Here is a 22663-nt window from a genome sequence, read left to right as displayed (position 1 = left end):
AAGTGAACATGATTTTTCAAAATAATGTATTTGGAGACCCAAACAAATTATCAAGAAATATCAGTCTCAATTTTTTTTTTTAACATTTATTTATTTTTGAGAGACAGAGAGAGGCAGAGCATGAGCAGGTGAGGGGGAGAGAGAGAGATACAGAATCCGAAGCAAGCTCCAGGCCCTGAGCTGTTTTGTTAGCACAGAGCCCGACGTGGGGCCTGAACTCACGAACTGCAAGACCATGACCTGAGCTGAAGTCGGAAGCTCAACTGACTGAGCCACCCAGGCGCCCCAAAAAATGTCAGTTTCAAAATTCACTTCTGAAACCTTCTTTTGGAGTTGTCTTCTGAATTTAGCCTATGAACCTACAGAGTTCTTTTAAAATCAAAACCCCAAAATTTCTCTAGTTTTCCCCTCCATGTGCTATTTCCTTCACTTTCAACAACTTACTTTCTTATTACATGTACTCTTGAACCCACTAAGATGTGTGTTCCTCATCACTCTTCCATAAGAAACAGCTTTCTTAAATGATAGCAAGATTTCTCATGTGGTATGTAAGTGTGTGCGTGTTTTCTGATTAGAAGAATAACAAATTCATTATAGAACTTTTGAGCAGTGCAGAAAAATAAAAGTAAATGTTGCCATCAGAACTACTTACGATTGTTCTTTGGATGATATCCCACATTCTTGTAGTCTTTCTGTTTTTTCTAAATATATATATATTCTTACACAAATTTGCAGATGGCACCAAATGTTAATTTTACTTGCAGGCTATGAAGACCAGGTCTTTGAGGACAAATATTAAATTATAAACTGGGAATGCTAAGGAAACCAAGTCTCAAAAATTTTTACTCATTTTTAGCTGTGATCCATATTAAGAAATATGTTTTTCATTGTGATTGATTTTACACACAGTTTTTTTAAAGTCTCATAAAACAATTCCCATCATAATAGCATCCCGTTTAATATCTTCTACTCTTTTTTCTCTTCTATTTCATTTTTTAAAATGTGACAAGTGGTTTCATTAGTGGGTCATGGACAGTGAGCTGCAGTTTGGAAAACAATGATCTATGAGTGCCTCTATTGCCAGATCTGGTAGCAAACCCCTAAGCACTAATTCAGTTATCTCTGGGAACTCAAGGCTTCCTTTTGCTTATTTGCTATAGGAGACTCCAGACCTCTATGGCCACCTGGAATGAATCACCACTGATTCAATCTCTGTCCCAGAGCAGAGCTTCCCAGTATCAGCTTCAGTTTTAATTAGTTTATATACTGACTTCACTAATCCATAGGTGTTTGATCAAATCAAAGCACTATATATCTAAGTTTCTCAATACTGGCACCACTGACGTCTTGGGCTGAATAATTCTTTGTTATGAAGGGCTGTCTAGTTCATAGAATGTTTAACAGCATTGTTGACCTTTACCTACTGGATGCCAGTAACAACCCTCCACATACATCATTTATGGTATCAGAAATGTCCACAGACATTATCAAATGTCCCTTGGTGGAGTGGGGGGCAAAATCATTTCAAGTTGACAACCATGACTCTATAGGATCGTGTCTTTAATCAGGAAAAACTTATAGGGAGACAAAAAATGAAATTTCAAGTGAGTCCCATACTAGGTTATTCTGTCATCCCACCCCTGATAACCTCAGCCCCCTACCAATTTTTGCTCAGTTCACCAGTACCAGGAAACCATGTGTTCACCATGGGTCTGTACCATGTAATTCTGGTGTGGAACAGAATAATATTAGTAATACGCAGTTATTATAATAAGCATTTATTATGTAGTAGGCACTGCTCTAAGTGCTTTAGATAAGAACCCCACCGAGAGCTTTGAAAGGCAGTGGGCACTTAAATGTCTTGCCTCATAAAGCAATAAAGGTCCATTAAGGGTTGGAGCCAAGATTTGAACCCAGGTAAAGTGGCTGCAGAGTTCACACATTTAGCCACTCTACCACCATTGATCTCAAAATCTCAGTACCTATCATTTGATTTATAACAGATTGGTTTCCAAGCATCCTATATAGAAATCCTCTCAAAGCATTAATCTCTGCAGAAGAGAATTCCTACAAAAGGGAGACACAATTCTTCCACATCATCTTCTTAAACATCAGATTGTCCCTTTAGGACAATTCTTACCTAGAGCCATAGGAAATAATTAATTCAGTGCACTCTACCTATATTACTAAGACTTTGTCCTCAGTGGGTTTGTCCTCTAAAGGATATATGCAATATTAATTAAGTTTCTGGGATGGTGTAATATGCTGTGCTTGTCAGCCTTATTAATTAATGAGGAAACCAGTAAAAAATATGCCTTATTTAGTTGACCCTTGACCCCAGCATGTATAATCTCACAGTTCACACACAAATTGTTGTTGTCACCTTGAGAGAAATATCAGATGGATTCTTCACTAATAAGTGGGCTTGTTGATCTTGGGGGTGGAAGATGGAATGGTGTAAAAGGGTTCAAATAATCTAAGAGGCATCCCCTCCAGTGTCTCTGAACAAGGCATTTATTTTGAAAGAATTGGAGTCAATTGGAAAATCGTACATGTACAATTCAGACATCCATCCCTTTGCCCCAGTGTCTGTACTTTCTGGGCTTCCTTCTGAATTACACTAAGATCCGATGTCTTGAATCTAAGAAAATTTTTATAGCCTTGGAGAAAATCATAGTTTGTCTCAAAGGCAAGAAACATCTTTGAGCATCTATGCTGGGATCCATTTCCTTACTCTAGGCCATGTTTACCTTTACAAGTGTATGTTTTACCTACTGGACTGAATCTTTTCTTCCTGAGTAGGAGGAGTATAGAACTGTATTTTAGAGTCTTCTGTTTAATGAGTCTTCCAAAAACAGGACAACTCTCAAGCATTAAGAATTTCATTTGTTTTAGAGTCACACATATTATTACAGTATATTTTTCAAAAACATAAATTGTGACTCCAAGATAAATATCAAATGAATACATGGAAACATTTTACTTAATCATTAACTAATGAGGAAACCAGTAAATGATATGGCTGTTTCAAGGGCATTTAGGGAACAGGTTATTTACAGTCATTTTGACAAAGAAATGCCAAATTAACTTACAATAGTTCACTAAGTCTGTGCCCTTTAATCAATAATAAGTGATGAGATGCCTTGTCTTGAGTATGTTACTTGTCTCATCATTGTTTCCTCTATCTCAACCCCAGTCTCTGAAATACCATTTTTATTTAATATTTTGTCCAGACAAGAGACCCAAAAGATAATTGCATATGGCATTTGATGAACTTGGATCAGTTAACGCAGTGGACTATTTGGAGTATTTGTGACTGTGTGTGTGTGGTGTATGTATTTGGATTACTTAATCACTAGACGGAAGTATCAGGTAATGCTCAAATTGTCATATACAATACTCATCACATCCTTTTATTCTGGATCAGAGAGTTCTATGTCATATTAGAAGCTGATGCCAAATGGATCTGAGACTGCTAAGGGTTCAATGGATGGCCAAGTCTTGGCCATTTTATCTAGATTGACAGGGATGGTATAAAAGCCACTAGTAACTAATTCTTCTAGTAGCATGTCTACAAATGTACATGCTGCAAAATTGAAAGTGTGGTTAAATGTAAATTTCACGGCCAAAAGCAGTAAATTTGTCATAACACTTCTTTTTGAGAGTCATGATGCCATGCTGATGAATCTGTGATAAACAAGACTTGGAAGCATAATACTACATTGGATTTCTGTAGACACTTATACATGTTGAACAGAAGGTTGCTTTGAGCTATACTCCAAGAGGAAAGGCAGGCACATTATTTTCTCTGATAGCCCTACCCACATGTAGAGTTGCTGCTTCGTTGTTATGACTCCTGATTTCCTTCCCTTCTAGAGGGTTACTAAAGTTTTTGGTTTTTAGCTCTGCAAGACAACCAGCAACACCAGAGATGGTGGCTGCTCCATCATTCTGGGTCTCTTAATAGCTGATGATTAGCAAACCCTTCTGCCAGCCCATGAGCATGTAGCATGAACAAGAAAGAAACCTGTGCTAAATTAAGCCACTGAGATTTGAGGATTGTTTGTTAATGCAACATAACCTACACTCTCCTAAGATAATACAAAATGGCTTTATCATTAGCATAATGGTGAGTGAATAAACAACTAGAAGGTAGCCAAAATAAGCAGAAAAATAGCCGAGAACAGTGATTCTCATACCTAAGAGTACATCAGAATCACCTTGAAGATGTGCCAAAACACAGGTTGCTAGGCTTCATTCCCAGAATTTCTAATTCAGCAGGTTTGGTAGGTAGGACCCAAGAATTTGCAATTCCCACACATTTCCAGGTGATGCTGCTGCTGCTGATATAGGTACTACACTTTGAGGAACTCTGGCCTGACATGAATTTCAGAAGAATATTAACGATGAGAACGCACACATTTATCATACAATAAAGCTACAATGATTCAAATAGCTGGCTTTTTGATACCAATGAATACATACTTTAATGAAATTGACTAGAAGGTCCAGGACCAGATATAACAATATATGTGTATGTTTTACTTTTGCAGTTTAGACATGAAATCATTTTATTTTCCCAAACTGCTAACTGAAAGCATTTTTCCTCTTGACCAATCGATCCATTAAAATGTCTTTTAATGATATTTTGCCCAGTTGCATAATTATACCTATAGTAATTAAAAGAAAGTCCAGTCCATTAAAAAAATTCAATTATACATATAAATAAAAGTACCCCCACCCCACTATTTTCTCATCCCAAACTTGAGGCTGAATATGTGGAGGGGAAGCCAGAGGAGCAAAAGTGTCATCTCCACATCAGGCATCACCAACGTGCTTCCTAGTGTCCTAAGTTAGATGGGAGAGGAAACAGGGTACTTTTTTGTGACTGCCTCATGTGTCAGCTGAACCCTTCTCGTTTGTTTGTCATTGTTGTGATATGAGCAACCACACATCTCTGGTGGCAATGATCCTGATCAAGATGGTTATCTGGAAGGTATTATGTTTTGAGTATTAGTGGAGTAACACTGAGAGGTCATTATTGATGGAAAATTTAATTCCATGTTGCTCAACTGGCATTTGTGGCCCTTTGCAGGACTTAGCCATCTTCTATATAGTTTCATTGTACACAGTCAAGTTAAAATCTAAGTATTTGGTGAAAGATAAATTTCTAATCATTTCTGGGGAGGAAAACAGAAAGATCTTAGTAAGCAAAAAATGGGATTTCAAGGCCTTCTCTGTTACTTAGAAGGTAATCAATAAAATTTGTTTCAATCTCAAATATAAAAATGTGCGAAGCTGTCCTCTCTAAATGCTAATCAGTCAGTCAATTACTACGAACTTTATAGCAGAGAAAGCACACTTTTGTCAGGGGTACCGTGGAAAATTATCTTTCTCTCATTAAGACATTTATCATTTCACCAGCCAACTGACAGCTGATGGACCATTGTAGGTTACTAAATCCCCCTTTTATTAGACTCTGTAAAGCAAACAATGTGAGATGAGAAAGCTGCTTCCCACTGTGGCCAGATCCTCTTGGATTAATTCCTATTTCTTAGCCATTTTGGCCTACTTTTTCATTGACAAAAATTTTTATGACTCATTCAATGCTTAAATATTTAGATATTCTTCACACCATTAAAACAAGGGATAGTTTTAAATGCTGCCATCATTGCTTGCCTTGGTCCAACAAATTCTAAGATTTTAGCTAATATCCTTGGCATCACGACTTAGTCATGATCATTGTGTATGTGGGCATGTGGGTATGCATATGCTGGGTTGTCCATACATTCTGGGTACAAGCATCTATAAGGTTTACAGAACTATGTAAAATGGGGGTTGGTTACTAGCTATATAGTTTATGAAACAATTTTTAGGGGCATTCTGGTATGCAGTAGGCTTTATGTGGCATAGAAATCCCGTTCTCTAAGGGTTTAAGCCTGGTAGAGAATCAAGAGTTATAAATAATTCTAAATAACAATACAGAATTAATAAAAACCTAAGACAATAACAAAAGAAGTCTATAAACTTGTATCTGATTAAGCACCAAATAAATAGTACAAATAAATAGCAGGGGTTTAGAGGAAGAAAAGAGCATTCAATGTGAATCTATTTTAGTACTCAGAATCTCAATTTAAATAAAGTATAACCTTGATCAACAGAAAGACTATCACTGATTTGTGATTCAATCTAAAAAGGTATAGGAGAAGTCATAGCTTTAAAAATTACTTCTATATTTGCAATACCCAGATGTATGTGCTTCAATAAACACCACAATTTATAAAGCAACCATAATTCTAGCTTTGGAAAGCAACTATTTAGAACCAAATTAAAGACAATTTAAATAGTTGCCACATATAACTAAACAGAGCATTATATTTTATTATTTGCTTGTCCACACCTTGAAGAAACCACATTACTGCCGGGGTTGATGTTTCCATTTTTTATGTGTTTGTACTGTTCTCTGCTAAAAACGGATTGAAACTGAAGGGTTATACAAGCCTGGCAACATATTTTCACAAAGACAATGTACTTGAAAAGGAAAATTACTTCATCCATGTAGTAGCTAGGCAATAATTCCCAAATTTCTACAGAAAGAGTAAGATAAAACCACACTTAGCCAGTAAGAGTACTTCAAATCCTGAGGGATCCAACAACACTGATTGTAAAGAAGTTATGATTTCAAATAGCTAGTTCATTAGCATACATGCAGGCAATTTACCTTGCTCTTTGAAATAAGTAATAAGATCTTGAGAATAGACATATACAAATTAAAGACATACTCCAGGCAAAGTAATTTATCTTACTTTCAAGGATACATTATTAAACAAGTTCTGTGATCGCTCTGGGGACAATTTCTAATGCCATGGCAAAGGTACCTGTGTCCTTCTTTTGATGTACTCATATTAAGAAGGTAGATTCCAAAAGGCAAGGTATTCTTTGAAAAAGGTAACATATGGGGCGCCTGGGTGGCTCAGTCGGTTGAGCGTCCGACTTCGGCTCAGGTCACGATCTCACGGTTCGTGAGTTCGAGCCCCGCGTCGGGCTCTGGGCTGATGGCTCAGAGCCTGGAGCCTGCTTCTGACTCTGTGTCTCCCTCTCTCTCTGCCCCACCCCCATTCATGCTCTGTGTCTCTCTGTCTCAAAAATAAATAAACATTAAAAAAAAAAATTTAAAAAAAAAAAAAGAAAAAGGTAACATAGTAGATACATTTAAAAAGACAAAGAGCTTTAAAAAAAAAAACTGGAAAATTGAGAAAAGTAAGTGTGACCACAGGATGGGTGAGAGCAATCAAGAGAGTTTGAGGGTGGAAAAAAAAAAAGAATTGTTATAAAAAATAACATTTAAAAACACTGTAGCACTACATTAAAATATTTAGTATTTGTCTCATTTGATGCTAAAGTAATTGGCTAAAGGCATTTCATTGGCTAGAGTAATAGAGAGCCCCTCATATTTACTTGATAAAGTAATTGTTGTTCATGGTCATTCAGGTTTTGGTATTGGCCATAGTAAGTTAAGTTTTGCAATGATCATAGAATCTTTGAAATTTCAGTGGCTTTGGACAAGATTTGAATTACCAGCATTGTTGGGTGTGTTTTGCTGACTCTACTTGAAACTTTTGCCTTCATATAACTCAGGAAGCCAGGATCTTTCCACCAACTACATGGGCAGGAAAGAAAGAGAATGGAGAATCCCCACCTTTTTTTAACCATCTCAGGCTCCAAATAGCAGATCACTTCCACACACTTTTATACTGGCAAGAACCCAATCATCTTATCAAATTTAACCATCTGGAGTACTGGCACTGTAGTCTTTCAGTGCTCTACAAGAGAGGAAAATGATGTGGTGAACATATAGCATAATCTCCACCACAGTACTCTGGGGAACATATGAGAGCCAGCTCAGTTACCAAGGTCTTTAAAAAATATATCCTTGAAAAGGAAAATTACTTCACCCATGAAGCAGTTAGTCAACATTTGATACATTTCTACATAGAAAGTAGAATCTTTTATTTGGTAAGTTGATAGAACATTGCAACTTTTCAAAGGTAGGCTTCTCTGGTCCATGTATATGCCCATTAATTTGTTTACCTACCAGGAAAAAGATATAAACATATTAGTTCAGACATACAAATTTACCAGTGAGGAATAAAAGAGGGAGACAGAGGAGTATCATCCTTATGAAAGGAGAAAAAATATTGATGATGTAATATGCTATGTAAAAAAGTATGACCATAACTAAGTGCTGTTGTTATAGGAATTTGTATTAAATATTTTAGATAATTTATGGGCCCTAGGATGGATCCATAAGTCTTGATAACCTACAGACAATGCTCATTCTGTTTGGGTTTTTGCTTTGGCATGGATGTTGAAACTGATGGTACCTCACAGGCTCCAAGAGAGTCTGAAAAGCTTTATTACTCATATAAATGAACCAGCCCAAGGGCAGACCCAGGTTGGTTCAAAAATGGTCTTGAGAGCAGAGAAAGGAGACTAACTTGGGATTTATGGTAGTAACATGGTGGAGCTGGGATGTGAGTTTCTGTGTATGAGTTGGGACTTTGAACTTCTCATTGGCCCCAAGGGAGGAAGCACTCAGGATTTCATTCAGCTTGCCCAGGTCTATGACTTAATAACTTAACCTCTCCATTCCTTACATCCTCCTCTGTAAAATGGACCTAACAACAGTAAGTATAGTTAGTTCAAAAGATTGTTGTGGGTTATTAAGTATAAAATTTTTGAAACAGCACATGGTACATAATAACCACTTTATAAATATTAAACTATCCTTTTAATTATTTCTGCTCTTAATTATCATTGGGGTTTCTTACATAAGCCTTACATTGTCTCTCAAGTGCTATATTGCAGTGGACTCCTAACCAGTCTCATATCAAAGCCAAAATGATATGTTTACTACTCTTACTAGCATCCATCTGTGGCCCTCTTGTTGCTGGTAGTAAAATTTTATGCTCTTTAAGTTAGAGCCCAAACTCCTTATGGTAGCTGCCTCCACACTGTGAGATCCGGCGTCTGATTACTTCTCCAACTCACTGTCTACTACCTCTCTCCTTGCTTACTGTAATCCGGTTTCTTGAAATGTTCATGTTCTTACTTCAGGTTGACTGTTTGAACCCCATGGAATACTCTTTCCATCTTACCAAATTTCAGTGTGGTATTTCCATTCTCGCCAATTATGTCATTCTAGTGCGTGTTTCAATTATACCTAGTTCTTTCATATTGTAGCATTCTTGTCATGGAATATAATTGCTATTTTTCTTGTCTGTAAAATACACTTGAAGATGCCATAATCTCTAATAGCATAAGATGAGTGGCTGGCATATAATAATGCTTATTAAATACTTATTGAATGAATATATTTAAGTTAAAGCTGTCATCCCATACTATCCATCCTGATTTTTTAGCATCTGAAAAAAAGAGCAAGCACATTCCCACTTATGCTACCGTCATCTCAGTTAGTGAAGACAGGAAAGGTTTTCCTACCTGAATCTCTTTTTAATTCTAAAGTTCTCTGGTTTATTCCATAATTCTGTTATGCTTTCCAAGATCTCAATACTCTATAGACTCATCATACTCTAGGTTAATTTCAAAGGGTAAGTAAACACAGTTATCTCAGTTTTGTTCAAACTATGATAAAATATTGAGAACTAAGATACTCAGCTTATGTAGAAATTGGTGCTCTATGAATTGTTTTGCATAATAAACTCTGATCAAAAGCTCTAAACATTTACTTTTGATGAAAAATTAAATACTTCTTTCTTAGAGTGGGAGATATTCCAGAGAGTTACATTTGTAGGTGTTAGAAATCTATACAGAAATCTATACCCATACTTAATACTTTTATTTCTCCACCCTAGGTGAGCTCTATGACATATAGCCCTTCATTAGACATATAATGTGTTTCTAAATGTTTTCTCTGGAAAACTAACTATAGATTCTCAATAGCTATCATTTCAATGGAGAATATTCCACAATCTGATAATATTGAGAAATACTGAATTCAAACAGCTTCTTTACTACAGAAATTCTGAAAGCTTTTAATATATTAATGAGCACTGAGAATATCTGAGAATTTGGATAAAAAATGCAGCCTTCCCTTAGGGTTACTTGACCTTGGAACCCTTTTATGCAAAGCACATCATGGGACTAGTGTAAAACCAGTTTGGGAAATGTTTTCTTGTAAGTAATAGATCTCCTTTAAAGCACTAAAATCCTGTATAAAACTTAGTTAATTAACTTTCTCAATGACCTTATTAAGAGATATTTTAATACTCCATGTGACTCAAACAAAGTAAACCATATAGTTTCTCCTTATAAATATATTTAGAGTTCAGGCGCATTCAGAGTTTCAACTCCTGCCTTCCCCTCAAGCATTCTCCTGATGGAACAAACTGGGTCTTTTCCATATATATATATATATATATATATATTCATTTGGATCATCCTAGTAGGTATCCTGTAGCTGGTTTTGTTTTTTTGTTTGTTTGATTGATTGGTTTCCTGTCTGCTATGGACTGAATTTTGCTCCCCCAAATTCACATGCTGAGCCCTTAACCCCTAATGCAACTGTATTTGGAGATAGATACCTATCTGGAAGGAGGTAATTAAGGCTAAATGAGGTCATAAAGGTGGGGCTCTGATCTGATAGGATTAGAGTCTTTAGAAGAGGAGACACTAAAGCCCATTTTCTCTTCCTGCTGTGTGAGGATACAGCCATAAGGTGACCATACTCAAAACAGGAAGAGAGATCTCACCAGAAACCAAACTGCTGGAATCTTGATCTTGGACTTTTCAGCCTCCAGAACTTTGAGAAAGTAGGTTTCTGTTATAGAAGCCACCCAGCCTGTGGTATTTTGTTTTGGTAGCCAGAGCAGAACTACTGACTAAGTACCACCTCAGTCACTGTCCATCAGATTCCCTCCATTATCAAAAATCAAGTGAAAGTCTCCCTGAAGCAGTAAATCAAGCTCAAGAATTTGAATAATATGAATATTTTTGATTGTAGGGAAGTCATCATATGATTTGTTCATTATTTCCATTAGGGTAGGTCTCAATGCATACAAAATCTGATCTCATGTCTGACCTCATTTTTATGCATTTTTCTTCTTATATAATTTTGAAAAACAAACAGTAATGAGTATTGGAAGTCTAAAATACATTATATATATATTATTATATATTATATATATATATTTATTTATTTATTATATATATATACATTATATATATTATATATTATATATATATATATATATATATATATATATATATATATATTTAGAGAGAGAGAAAGAGAGCCAGAAGGGGAGAGGGAGAGAGAGAGAATCTTAAGCAGGCTCCACACTTGTCACAAAGCCTGATGTGGGGCTTGCCTTCACAATCCTGGGATCATGACCTGAGCCTAAATCAAGAGTCAGTTTCTCAATGGACTGAGGCACCCAGGCATCCCTATTTTAACACATTTTAATCAACTGCCTGGCTCATGTAAGGAAATGACTTGGATAGGAGGAGCCAAAGTCCATGTTTGGTTCTCTCATCTCCCTTTCCCACCTGCATTATCACTCCTGAGAGAATACCCTGAGAGGGAATATTCACTCTGAGTGGAGCCTCTGGCCTAGAAAACACAGATATATAAATGACATCACCTGAGGCCAATGACTGATCATGAACTTGTCAACTCAGATAACAAAGACTGCCCACAGTTCTGTGTTATCTTTGGTGATTTACTATGATTTTACAATGTCATATACAGTAGAAACAATGGGCCTGATCTCCAGCAAGGGAAGAGGAATGTCATAAATGAAGAGATTTATTTTCCATTCATGATGCCAAGTTCTTACTATTTTAATTACTCTCATTTAATTCAGATGATTTGACATTTCCTTTCTTGGAGAGATTTAAATATATTAAGTTCTTGATTAAAAAAAAGCCACTGTGCATCCCAGAAGTAAGAGTACATTATGTCATTTGTAAATATGGAAACAGTTATTTGCTCAGGCACATGCTTTGGTTGATGGACAAGGGAAGAACATTCTTTAAAGCAACATTCTCTAAATAAGTTCTAGAGAGCCTTACTTATGCAGAAATTTGTTAATTAGAAAATTGAGTAAGGGTATTGAATACATTTAGAAAACCCAGAGTTAAACAAACTTGAATGGGTTTCTTGGCTACAATATTTCTGATATCCTTTAAATGTTAAAATGCCTTGTGAATTTCCAAAAGAAGTCTGTCATATGCAATGTTTTCTGAATTTAATGTGATAATAGAAACCTCTTTTGTTGTTGTGGTTGCACAGAAAGCATCTTCTGTTAGTGTTAGACATCACATTTAGAAAATGCTCTTTACATAAAGGCACAGACCTCTCATATTGCATGCTTGTATAATGGCTCAACTTGTTTTTAGTCAATTCTTCATTCAGGGTCATCAACCTATGATGATGACCTCTGCTCTATGGCAATGGTTCTCAGAACGGGTCACATACCAGCAGCATTAGCATCATCTGGGGATTTATTAGAAGTAAACATTTTCAGACCTCACCCCAGACCTACTGCATTGGTGCCCACCAATCTGTTTTTAAAAGCCTTTCAGGTAATTATTTTACATGCTAGCATTTGAGAACCTGAGAACCACTGATCTTGCATGTTAGAATCAGAATGGAGACTCAGATCTCAATCAAGTAGAATGAGCACTTTTTTTGAAACTGGACTGTACCCCTGGAATAGTGCAAGCTCCACAACAGAGGATGGGAAGTTGAGTACTTAGCAGAGTAACAAATCAAGAGGACAGAGACCCTACCAATAGGCACTACAAGTAGAAGCAAAGGCTGGCCTAGCAGGTACATTAGGTATTTGCACGACAGAGGTCATTTAGAGGTCTTCAAAGCAGGCTTGGTAACAAATGACTGGGATTCAGAGGCAGAAATCAGGTGCCTGGTAATACAGACAAGAGAAAGACATACCTAACCTCACAGGACCAGGATCCTAGAGGTGAATCAAGGCAGGAGGAACTCTGAATTCCAGGGAACAGAATAGGAGACAGTTACAGAATTTTGTTACATAACAATCCTGAGGCCATGTCATTACAGGTCTGCACTCAAGGTGAAATTAAAACTTAGATTCAATGAGGGGAATCCGGGCAGTTCAGTCAGTTGAGCATCCAGCTCTTGATTTGGGCTCAAATCATGATCTCATTTATGGTCATGAGATCAAGCCCTGTATCAGGCTCCACACTGAGCACAGAGCTTGCTTGGGATTCTCTCTCTCCCTCTCTCTCTCTGTCCCTTTCCTGTTCACTCATGTGTGCACTCCTTAGATAAATAATTAATTAATTAACAGATAAACATTAAAAAAAATAAAAGATTCAAAGACAACCGAATTTCTGAACTTGGGCTGGTTATGAACTTCTGAATAAAAGCATTTAAAGGTTTTATAACATGGGATATAGCAAATATGCCTGCCTGAGGGTCCACATGGCTTCAGGAATTAGAAAAGTACAGAGGTGGAGACAAGAACCTAGGCACATTATTGCCACAAGACCCTTGGATTTCTCAACTGAAAAACTGATTACCAACCACACTGTGGCTGTCATTACGCCTGTAGAGCAGGGTGAATCTGCTGCTTCTTTGCTTCTCCTCACTGTTTGATAATCTGTAATGCTTTATTACCTTTACTAAATGAATAGTCCTGCTTTCAATTCTTCATTAAGCAAAGACATATGCTGTGGATTGCATAACTTTCCATATTCGGGTTGCTATGCTTGTAGATGTCCCCTTGAAGATGTGACATTGATACTAAATTCCAGGTGTGGTTTGACCAGTTAAGCTTAGATTAAAACAATAACATTCCTTGTTAGGGACATTTCTATGATTTTTCTTTGCTGTTCTCATTACATTGAGTAATGTTAAGCTATCAACCAAAATTCCCAAATTTCATTTGCATGTATTGATTGCTCATAAAATGCAAAGTTATACTACAACTGGGATACTACACTTTATCCTCTTTCTCAGTTTCATGATGTGGATCACTTTGGAGTGTAGATCTGCCATATCTACTGATAAAAGTGTAGCAGGAAGGCTAGTGAAAATTTAAGCCACAGATACTCTCATACATCTGTCTGTCAAGCTTCTGAATTCAGGTATTTCCCCGCTGCATGATACAATAATTGAAAACAAACTCAACATTACTAAAAATATTTATGAAAAAAGTTAACCAAATTTTCAAATATTGATTCTTCTAATCTGCATGTGTCACTCCCAATTCTTTTCAGGCACAGTTTTAATGTCCTTGCTCTGCAAATACTCCATGGTACTCCTCAGCCTGCAAATCTTTTGGAGGTTCAATAAAAATTATGGTACAAAATCAAGTTACTAATTAGGCTAGTCTTGAAATAAAACATAACTTTCTTTGACAGGTCTCTTTCAACATGAAAAATGAGTAGCGTCAAAATAATTCCTGACTTTTAGAAGACAGTGAAAAATCTTAATAATAGCCAGATCCAGAGTGACCAAAATTTCAAAACACCTGTAAATGTGTGATATATTTCTTTTCCAGCACACAAGGAGTGTACCATGTGGGCTATTTGACTCACTGGATGGCATCTTCTAATAAAGCCACAATTCAAACTCTTCAATGTTGAGGGAAAAAGGGGGCAGTTCACATAACAAGGCACTTGAATAAACCAGAAATGGTGATGAAAGTGACATTCATAGACAGGTTAAGGGGCCCTGACGATAACCTAAATGGTGACTAACAAGCCTTGTATCCTCCTTGGTTACAACAGTTTTCAACACAGACATGACTGACTTTTGTGCTTTTAGGATTAATAATCTAATATTTGATCCTAAATCCTCTGTAGAAATATTGCTATCTTTTTTTCAATAAGTTGTTTTCTCTGAAAACTCACATGACCTGTCACATAATATCAAGCCTGAAATTATCAACTAGTGACTTTTCCAAGCTTCCTCAAGTAAAATTTTTGTTTTGTTTTGTTTTTGTTTAATCATCAAAAGATTTCCAATGCACAGTGTAAACTTTGTCTAGCATATGCAAGTGAAAGTTTTCACATTCAGAGGGCATAGCATCTTCATAATGCTACCTGTTTCGCTAGCAGTTCACTTCCTTAATTCATGTTAAACTTGAAGCAACTGTTGGCCAATATGACAGTTTTAAACAACGTGAAGACCATAACCGATTTAGGACACTTTTTGACTTGTAAGAAACTGCAGTGAACAGAAAACAGTTGACTTAGGCCTTCTTTGATAAAAATTTTTCAGGTCTGACCTCCAGTAAATCATCTAAGACAGGGGTGGGGTGGTAGATGGGCTACATGAGTGATGTTAGATAGACAGAGGGTTAGAGAGTCCTTATAATTTGGGCAGACACTCCAAAATGTTCTGCTACAATCTATTCAATAATTCTTAAAAGAGAAACCACAATATCAAATAATGATCTTTAACTTTTAAACTCATAGTCAATTCATTCTACTTGAATAGCTAGGAAACATATACCCAGATATAATCCAGATTATAGATGTGAACTGGAAAGTTACCAGAATCTGACAGCAAGAGTCCTGTGTTCCAATGTGGAAAAACTTCCTTTGGTTGAATTTTCTTTAGTATGGCAAATATATTTCTCAATTAAGATAGAATTTAACTTCAAGTATAATTTAAAATGGTAGTAGAACAAAATTACTTTCAGAAGAAAAAAAAAACATGCTCAATACTCTATGCTAGTTTACTTTGTTATGGAAATAGTCACAAGGCTCTTTAATTATTATTTCAGTAGAATTTGTAATTAAATGAATGGCAGCTACCAACTTAGTTCTTCAGAAGTGCACCTGTTCAGAATGCAAAACATGACCTAATAAAGGATGACAAAAATTTTATAATTTCATTTTGTTTTAAAAATAGAACTAAGCAAATCAGATGACCAGCTAGATCAGGATAATGTCCATAGAGAAGCAGAGAATTGCTGACATAAAGCGTCACAACACTAATGAAGTCAAGTGAAAATCATCTAACTTATGTGTGCAGAGTTATCACCTTTGTTTAAAAAATGAGTGGTCATTGTGCTTCTTTTAGATTGTAACCAATTTCCACGCAGTTCTTTTTCTCCTAAAGGATCACATAACCTCTAACCCTTCCATGGATACTTACCTTTTTTTCCTCATACTGTTATACAGTTTTTGAGTTACATCATGTTTCCAGAAAACAAACAAACAAACCCTGTGAAATGAGTTAGTTAGTGCATATATACTCATACTTCGTTCCTACACCCTGTAGGGTCTCCCCACCTAATCATAGAACACACAGAAGGCGTTTGGTAGCCAACTGGCACAGGCTAGAAGGATTTCACAATACAGAGAGAAAGCACTCAACATTAAGTGAGCTGTGGTATACCAACCACAAAATCATATATTTATTTTTCCAACATGTTTTCTTTTATTGATAAAAACTACACAAAAGCTAATTGATAATTAATTTAAAAAGCAATGTTATACATTATCTTGTGTTTAGAAATTTGTCAACTTGGCAGTTTTATTCATTGACCACATGGCCATTGTTCTTCATAGGACTGAATCCATATGGGAAGATTTCTGCTGGTCTTTCCAACCAGAAGTCTGTACAGATCCCTTTCAGAATGCTTACACAGTGACAAGTCACAGTGAGGACTGCCAATAAGAAAAAAAAGCAAATCAAAACTCCTCATACTGTGTACTTCGTGTGTTTTGAAGGATCATTCACCCAGATTTTAGTGGATTTTCATTCCAGTAGTTTTGTCAAACTCTGTGGTCAACTTTATTTCTTTGTGGCCTGTCGTAAAGCAAATTTTCTTTTGGTACAACATAAGCTTTAATGCCCATGTTTAGGATTGGAAACAGATTCACTTGACCAGGAAAAAAAAAAAAAAAGAAAAGAAATCAAACAGGAACAAACAGCATTTTAGAGGAAAAATGAAATAAAGCAATTGAAATCAAGTCTGTAAGAATTACACACACCTAACAAGGAAAAGTGTATTGTGACCCCAACTTCCCACCCAGCTCAGGTTCCCCCACCCCCACCCCCCACCCCCCTGTGGTTCTCCAGCCCAGGAACCATGCAGTGTAGAAAAAGCAAATATACAAACAATCCTATATGTAGCTAGGGTGAAATCTATTTTTATAAGAACTCGACACTTGGACTATTTACATCCAGGAGAAGTTTTGTTTTGTTTCGACGCAAAGAAAGTTCTGTAGTGTTCTCCTGGTTTTGCTGCAGGTGCATCCGCTGCCCTCTTTAAGCAGTTCTTTTTTCCTTTCCTGTGTGTCCTGGCTGAACAGAAAGGATGAGCCGGCTTGCTTGCTCGATTTTGGACACCCATTCTCCTTTAAGATGAAGCCTTCCCTCCCCGCCCCCAGCCCCGCCGAGGTCCCTCCCGAGGAGTTGGCCTTGGCGTTAGTTTGTTATTCTCTCAAGGTAAATGGCCGGCGCCGCCGACCGGGCGATGGTGGCGATGAAGCTGTGGTCGCGCCCGAGCTCCAGGCTGGGGGTTTCGTCCTGCTCCGGAGACACTGCTTCGTAGCCCTTGTTGACGCGGAGCGGCTGGTGAGCCTGGCAGTAGCCGATCACAGGCTGTTCGTAGCTGTAATAGGGCAAGGGCTTCACGTGGTGGGGGATCTGGGTGGGAGGAAGAGAAAGTCCGATTAAGAAAGTGCTCTGGAAAGATAAGAAGAGGGCATTCATGGCATTGTACTTTGTTCTCTTTCTTGCCCTTTTAAGGCATCAGCTGCTGATTCTGCTATTAATAAACGTAAACAGAGTAAGGATTGTTAGTATTTAACTTGATATTGTTTTGTCCAGATACATAAGCCTTACATATGATTTTATGTACAGTGTGTGTATGTGTGTATATATAATTTGTATATACACCTTTTATGTAGTTGTGTGTATATATAGTTTATGTAAAAGTGTGTACTTTTTACGTATACTTTTATATGAAGTGTGTATATATACACATACATATGCATATACATATATATGTATATATATACACTATATATAAAATCATAAAGATGTTTTCATGTTCAGTCCTATTATCTTTCTATGTATGGTCATACAGACAGTTAAAAACAACCTAAATTCCCATCAACAGGGAATTTTAAAATATGTTAGGTAAGTTCACACACTTGAGTACGGGTATACAAAGACTGGGGTGTCTGTCTATTGTAATATGGCAAGATATGATATTAAGAGAAAACAATGTGAAAAGAATGTACAGTATGTTTCATTTTGTATAAGTACAAATATCAACATACATAGAGTTTTACTTTTAAAATATACTTATATACAATTAAAATCTTTATTGTGGGCATATATGTTTTATTTAAACTTTTTAAAAAATAATCACAATTTCCTATAGATTATTTCTAACAATTCTATAAATCCTGGGCCAAGAACTGAAGAATCATGAAAGTGGGCACATCCTTGCGTTCATAATATGTGATGTTATTGATTTCAAGCTAACAAGCCAAATATGTGTCTAATGTTGGAATAAAATGCCTGAATAGCTGTCTATAGAAATCCCTTTTCATAGGAAAAGCTAAAAATATTAAAATGCTAGTAATTTCAAGTCTGTGCAGCTTTTTATTAAACCACAAATTTCTGGTAAAGAAAAATAGAGAAAGGAATATGAGGGTTGCTTAATTCTTGATATCACACTAAGCATTTCTCATGACCCACTAGATCCAGTCTGATACTCTTGGTTAACAAGTCCACAGGTGATAGAATTGCAAACACTCCACTGTCCTCTCAGGCAAGAGATGTGGCAGTTTCAAGTATCGTCTCCCAGCTCCAACTCACTTGCCGTAGTTGGCTTTATGATGCCAGGCTGGGTCTCTGCAAACTACACTGCTGCTTGGCCTGCTGCTCCCTGTTAGACTTTAACAGTGGGCCCACTGGAGAGAGATGGCAAGACTAGAGGAGCTGGAGGAAACTGACCGCATGGTGGGCTTCCTCTCTGCTTCTCCCTGCTCCAGGGAGCTACCTCACCAACACTCCTTCATATTGGTTGTAGCAGCACCTTCCCACGATAGCAGGCCATTCTGGTTTGTAGTCTTCCCAGCATTTGATCCCATCATGTCCCCCTCAGAATCTCCAGCACCAAGGAAATCTGAGATGCATCTCTGCAAAGCTCTTTCTCCAAGCTTGTAATTTTACAGTTCCAACATCTTCGTTTAGCCCCTTGGTCCCACAGGTGGTAGGGCTGGCAGTTACTTCTAAAGCCGCTGCCTCTGTTACACTATGGCACTTTTAACCTTTGCACGAGCTGAGTTAATAACTCTGTATTTAGTTAGCAATTCATGCAAATGCTTTGTCAAGATAACTGATATATTGTCTGTCTCCCGATTAGACTATAGACTAGACTGTGTCTGAGTCTTTCTGTAGGTTAAACTACAGAAATTAAGGTGTTATAATTTGGTAGAGAAGTTAACCCCCAAAGGCCTTATGGGTTAATTGTTCTGAAGGAAGTTAACCAGTGTTCTATGTAACTTGGCAGCCTTATTTTCACAATCCATTCTTCCTATTATTATATAAATCCCTCAAATGATCATGCAACTAGGTCTTGTGTTTTCTTCCTAGTATCCTCATTAATGTGTTAAGCAAAATTTTGACATAAATTATGTTTGTATGAGAATTCTGTTTTGAACACCTCTATGCTTATTAAGATGAAAGTCACTTTCTCACATTTTTAAAGATATAGATTAATGTTTTCTATGGAAGATCACAACTCATTACTAAGTTATAAAATCAAATTATGAATCCAGATAAACATTTTAAAAATTGAATTAACTGGAACAGAAAATATTAGATTATATCATGAATAAGGGTAAATTGCTTCATAGAAGTTTTGTTTCAAATTTGTGTGTTCATGAATGTGTGTTTACTGAGTCACACTGTGATTATTTGTTAAACTGGGAATCACAATAAAAGATGCTTCTAAAAATACTCAAAACACATACTCAGGTTGTACTTTATTTTAATGTGATCACAATAGCTAGATAAATTCCCTTGCTTCTTTTACTATTCTCTTTTTTCTAACTCACATAATTCAGTTTTTCTGAGCGAATGAGAAAATTAAGCCAATATATATTTCTTTATTTTTGGATGAGACACGTTGACTTCTAAATGGAAGGTCAACACTATTTTCATCAAGTCTTAAGAAATAGTAAAGGAAAGATAATTTCTCATCAAACAAGATGTTGATATAACCTGGAATATACAATGCTGTTCTCAAAAAAATCTGAACAAGAATACATACTAGGTCAAAATTTTTATTGACACAGAAATGTTTTAGACCTTAGACATTAATTTCTGGGCTGAGAGTGAGAACAAGGAACAAATTAGAGGACAACATGGCTGAATTACTAGATGAAAAATGTATTTATAATATAAAGTTAGGTTTGCCCTCAATCTATGGTGGTTTTTTTTTTTTCTTACTCATATAGACTTCTCCTTATAAATCAGTACAGGTCCAGACATGAAATGTTTGTCAGCAAGTTCTATTTTAGGTCACCTCCTAGGATTTTGCTGTGTGTCAGATAGGTAGAGATATCTGTGATTAGTGTCATGGGTCACCAAAACTCTGAAAAAGCATAGAAATGAAACCACTTCATTGTGACATTTCAGCAAAAAGAATTTTATGAAGACCTTCTTAAGACTTACATATTTCATTCTTACTTTTTCATCGTTAACAGGTGGAATAGTACAACTCTAAAACAAAAAATTCACCAAATGATTTCCAATGACAGCAACATTCACTGGTCACAGAATATGTGTTGCACACTTTCACTGAAATGAATGACTCATTGTCAACAAAATAGCCAAATTACTAAAAGGCATCAAAATAAACATTAAGCATGCGTTCTGGTTTTGTCCACTATCTTGTAGTACCATGGATAGTTCTCCAGTCACCCATGAGAAGATGCCTGAACTACAAACATAACTTGGATGAGCGGTAAATGCAAAGTGAGACAGGGTCCTACAGACCCTACTAAAATTGAGTTCATCTACAAATGAAAACTTATATGTGAACTGTGTTCCATTTTCATTGTAAAGTTCCAAAAGTTGAACTAAAATGGGAACAAACAACTTCATAAGCCACAGTGGCATTTACCTTCAAATTAAGTTGATTCAAATGTCCAGGGACCTGCATTAACTGCAGAACATCAGGTTCATATATTCCATCATCTCTGAACTCAGAAAATTTGTTTTGCTATTACATTGGACCAGTTTACTTTTTACTTCAATGAACAAGGGCTTCTGCCATTTTCTCTATTGTATTTGGAGACAGGCTTAGAACTTCCAGCAGGACAAAAAACATTGTAAAACTCCCTCCTGCACAACAGCCCAATAGCAAGAATTGAAAAGCCTAGTAAATTGGCAAGCTCTGAAAGGATATCCGAGATGTTTGCTCATTTACTCTTAAAATCTATTCTGCAGGGCACTATGTAATCAACTGATTTTGTGGTTTTCAAGGAGCTAAGAGACTGAGGTCTTGTATTTTATAGTAATAATGTACAGTACATTAACCACCTGGGTCCCTGTGTGTATCATTGTTTCCTTTCCAGCAGTCAAAACAAAGTATCCTTAAGTTCCCCTTAATGTGTCTTTGATATTTTTGTAAATGTGTTCTTAGAGCTTTTCCAAACGGTCCCTGTGTTCTGTCAGCTCTCTGACGGACTTCGTTCTGTGGCACAGCACAACAGCACTACTTAAAGATGGCCTCATTCGTATGCTTCACTGCTCATTGATTGCTTTGGAAACTGCACTTTATTTACAGATAATAGGTGTGGTACATGGAACGAAGGAATCTCATCGGGGAAATATACTATCCTGAAATTCTGTCATTTGCTTCTCTCAAGAATGTGAACACTTTAACTCAAATTGGATTTAAACTTTTATAGAGGCACATAAACTTCTATAGAGGCATATTTCATAACTAAATCTGAGGTAGGTTACAAAGGGGAACATCATTATAGTTACTAATTATACGTCACTTTAATCCTGCTGAGTTTCCTGCAAATCCCCTGAAAATGGGGGTAATAATGACATCTCATTCACCTCTATAAATTTCAGATAACTCTAAAAGTATTCACTGATTCTCAAGAAAGCAGGAATACACTGGCAAGACATATCTACTGTAGTTTAACTCAACACTGACAGTGTCTTTCCTGGAAATGTTCCCTGTCTTTTGTCTTACAGTTTCCATTCGAGAGATGCAAGGTCTTGAGGGGTCACAGAGTGGTTCATTAACAGAGGCTCTCAGCCCTACTTTGTGCACTCAGAAGCTTAGATACCTTAGTGGGTGTCCTGGCTTTCTGAAAATATCATTTACCTTTTGCCTAGAATATGTGTTTTTTCTACCGTGCTGGAGAGGTTGGAAAAGGACCCACCCCTCTCAATTATGGTGGCTCACAGAGCCGGTGATTCAAAGAGGAAAGTGAAGAAAAGAGAACGTGTTTAAACCTTGGGAGGAAGGGCAAAAGTATAGTGGGATATGCAGAGTTTCAAGAGTCTACAAATTGATTCAGATCCCATAATTTTACATCCATAATAATTATATTTAAAATGAGAAATGAATGTGTCTGTGTAGTTAATGTGAGAGTAATG

General features: G+C 36.6%; 1 protein-coding gene across 3 annotated transcripts in view; it reads right to left on the bottom strand.

The window, feature by feature from the left end:
* Window positions 1-17096: 17096 nt before the first annotated feature.
* LRRTM4 (leucine rich repeat transmembrane neuronal 4) overlaps window positions 17097-22663 on the bottom strand; it is a 719346-nt gene continuing 713779 nt past the window's right edge. For all 3 annotated transcript variants that reach the window (XM_086700742.1, XM_086700741.1, XM_086700743.1), the window contains one exon: window positions 17097-17671. In XM_086700742.1, the coding sequence (XP_086556868.1) occupies window positions 17450-17671 (222 nt within the window). In that variant the 3' untranslated portion in view covers window positions 17097-17449. The remainder of the gene's footprint in view (window positions 17672-22663) is intronic.

Source organism: Puma concolor, chromosome A3 (assembly GCF_028749965.1).
Source record: "Puma concolor isolate L17-30 chromosome A3, mPumCon1.1.hap2, whole genome shotgun sequence".
Taxonomy (NCBI): Eukaryota; Metazoa; Chordata; class Mammalia; order Carnivora; family Felidae; genus Puma; species Puma concolor.
This window is presented reverse-complemented; position numbering and strand designations above follow the sequence as displayed.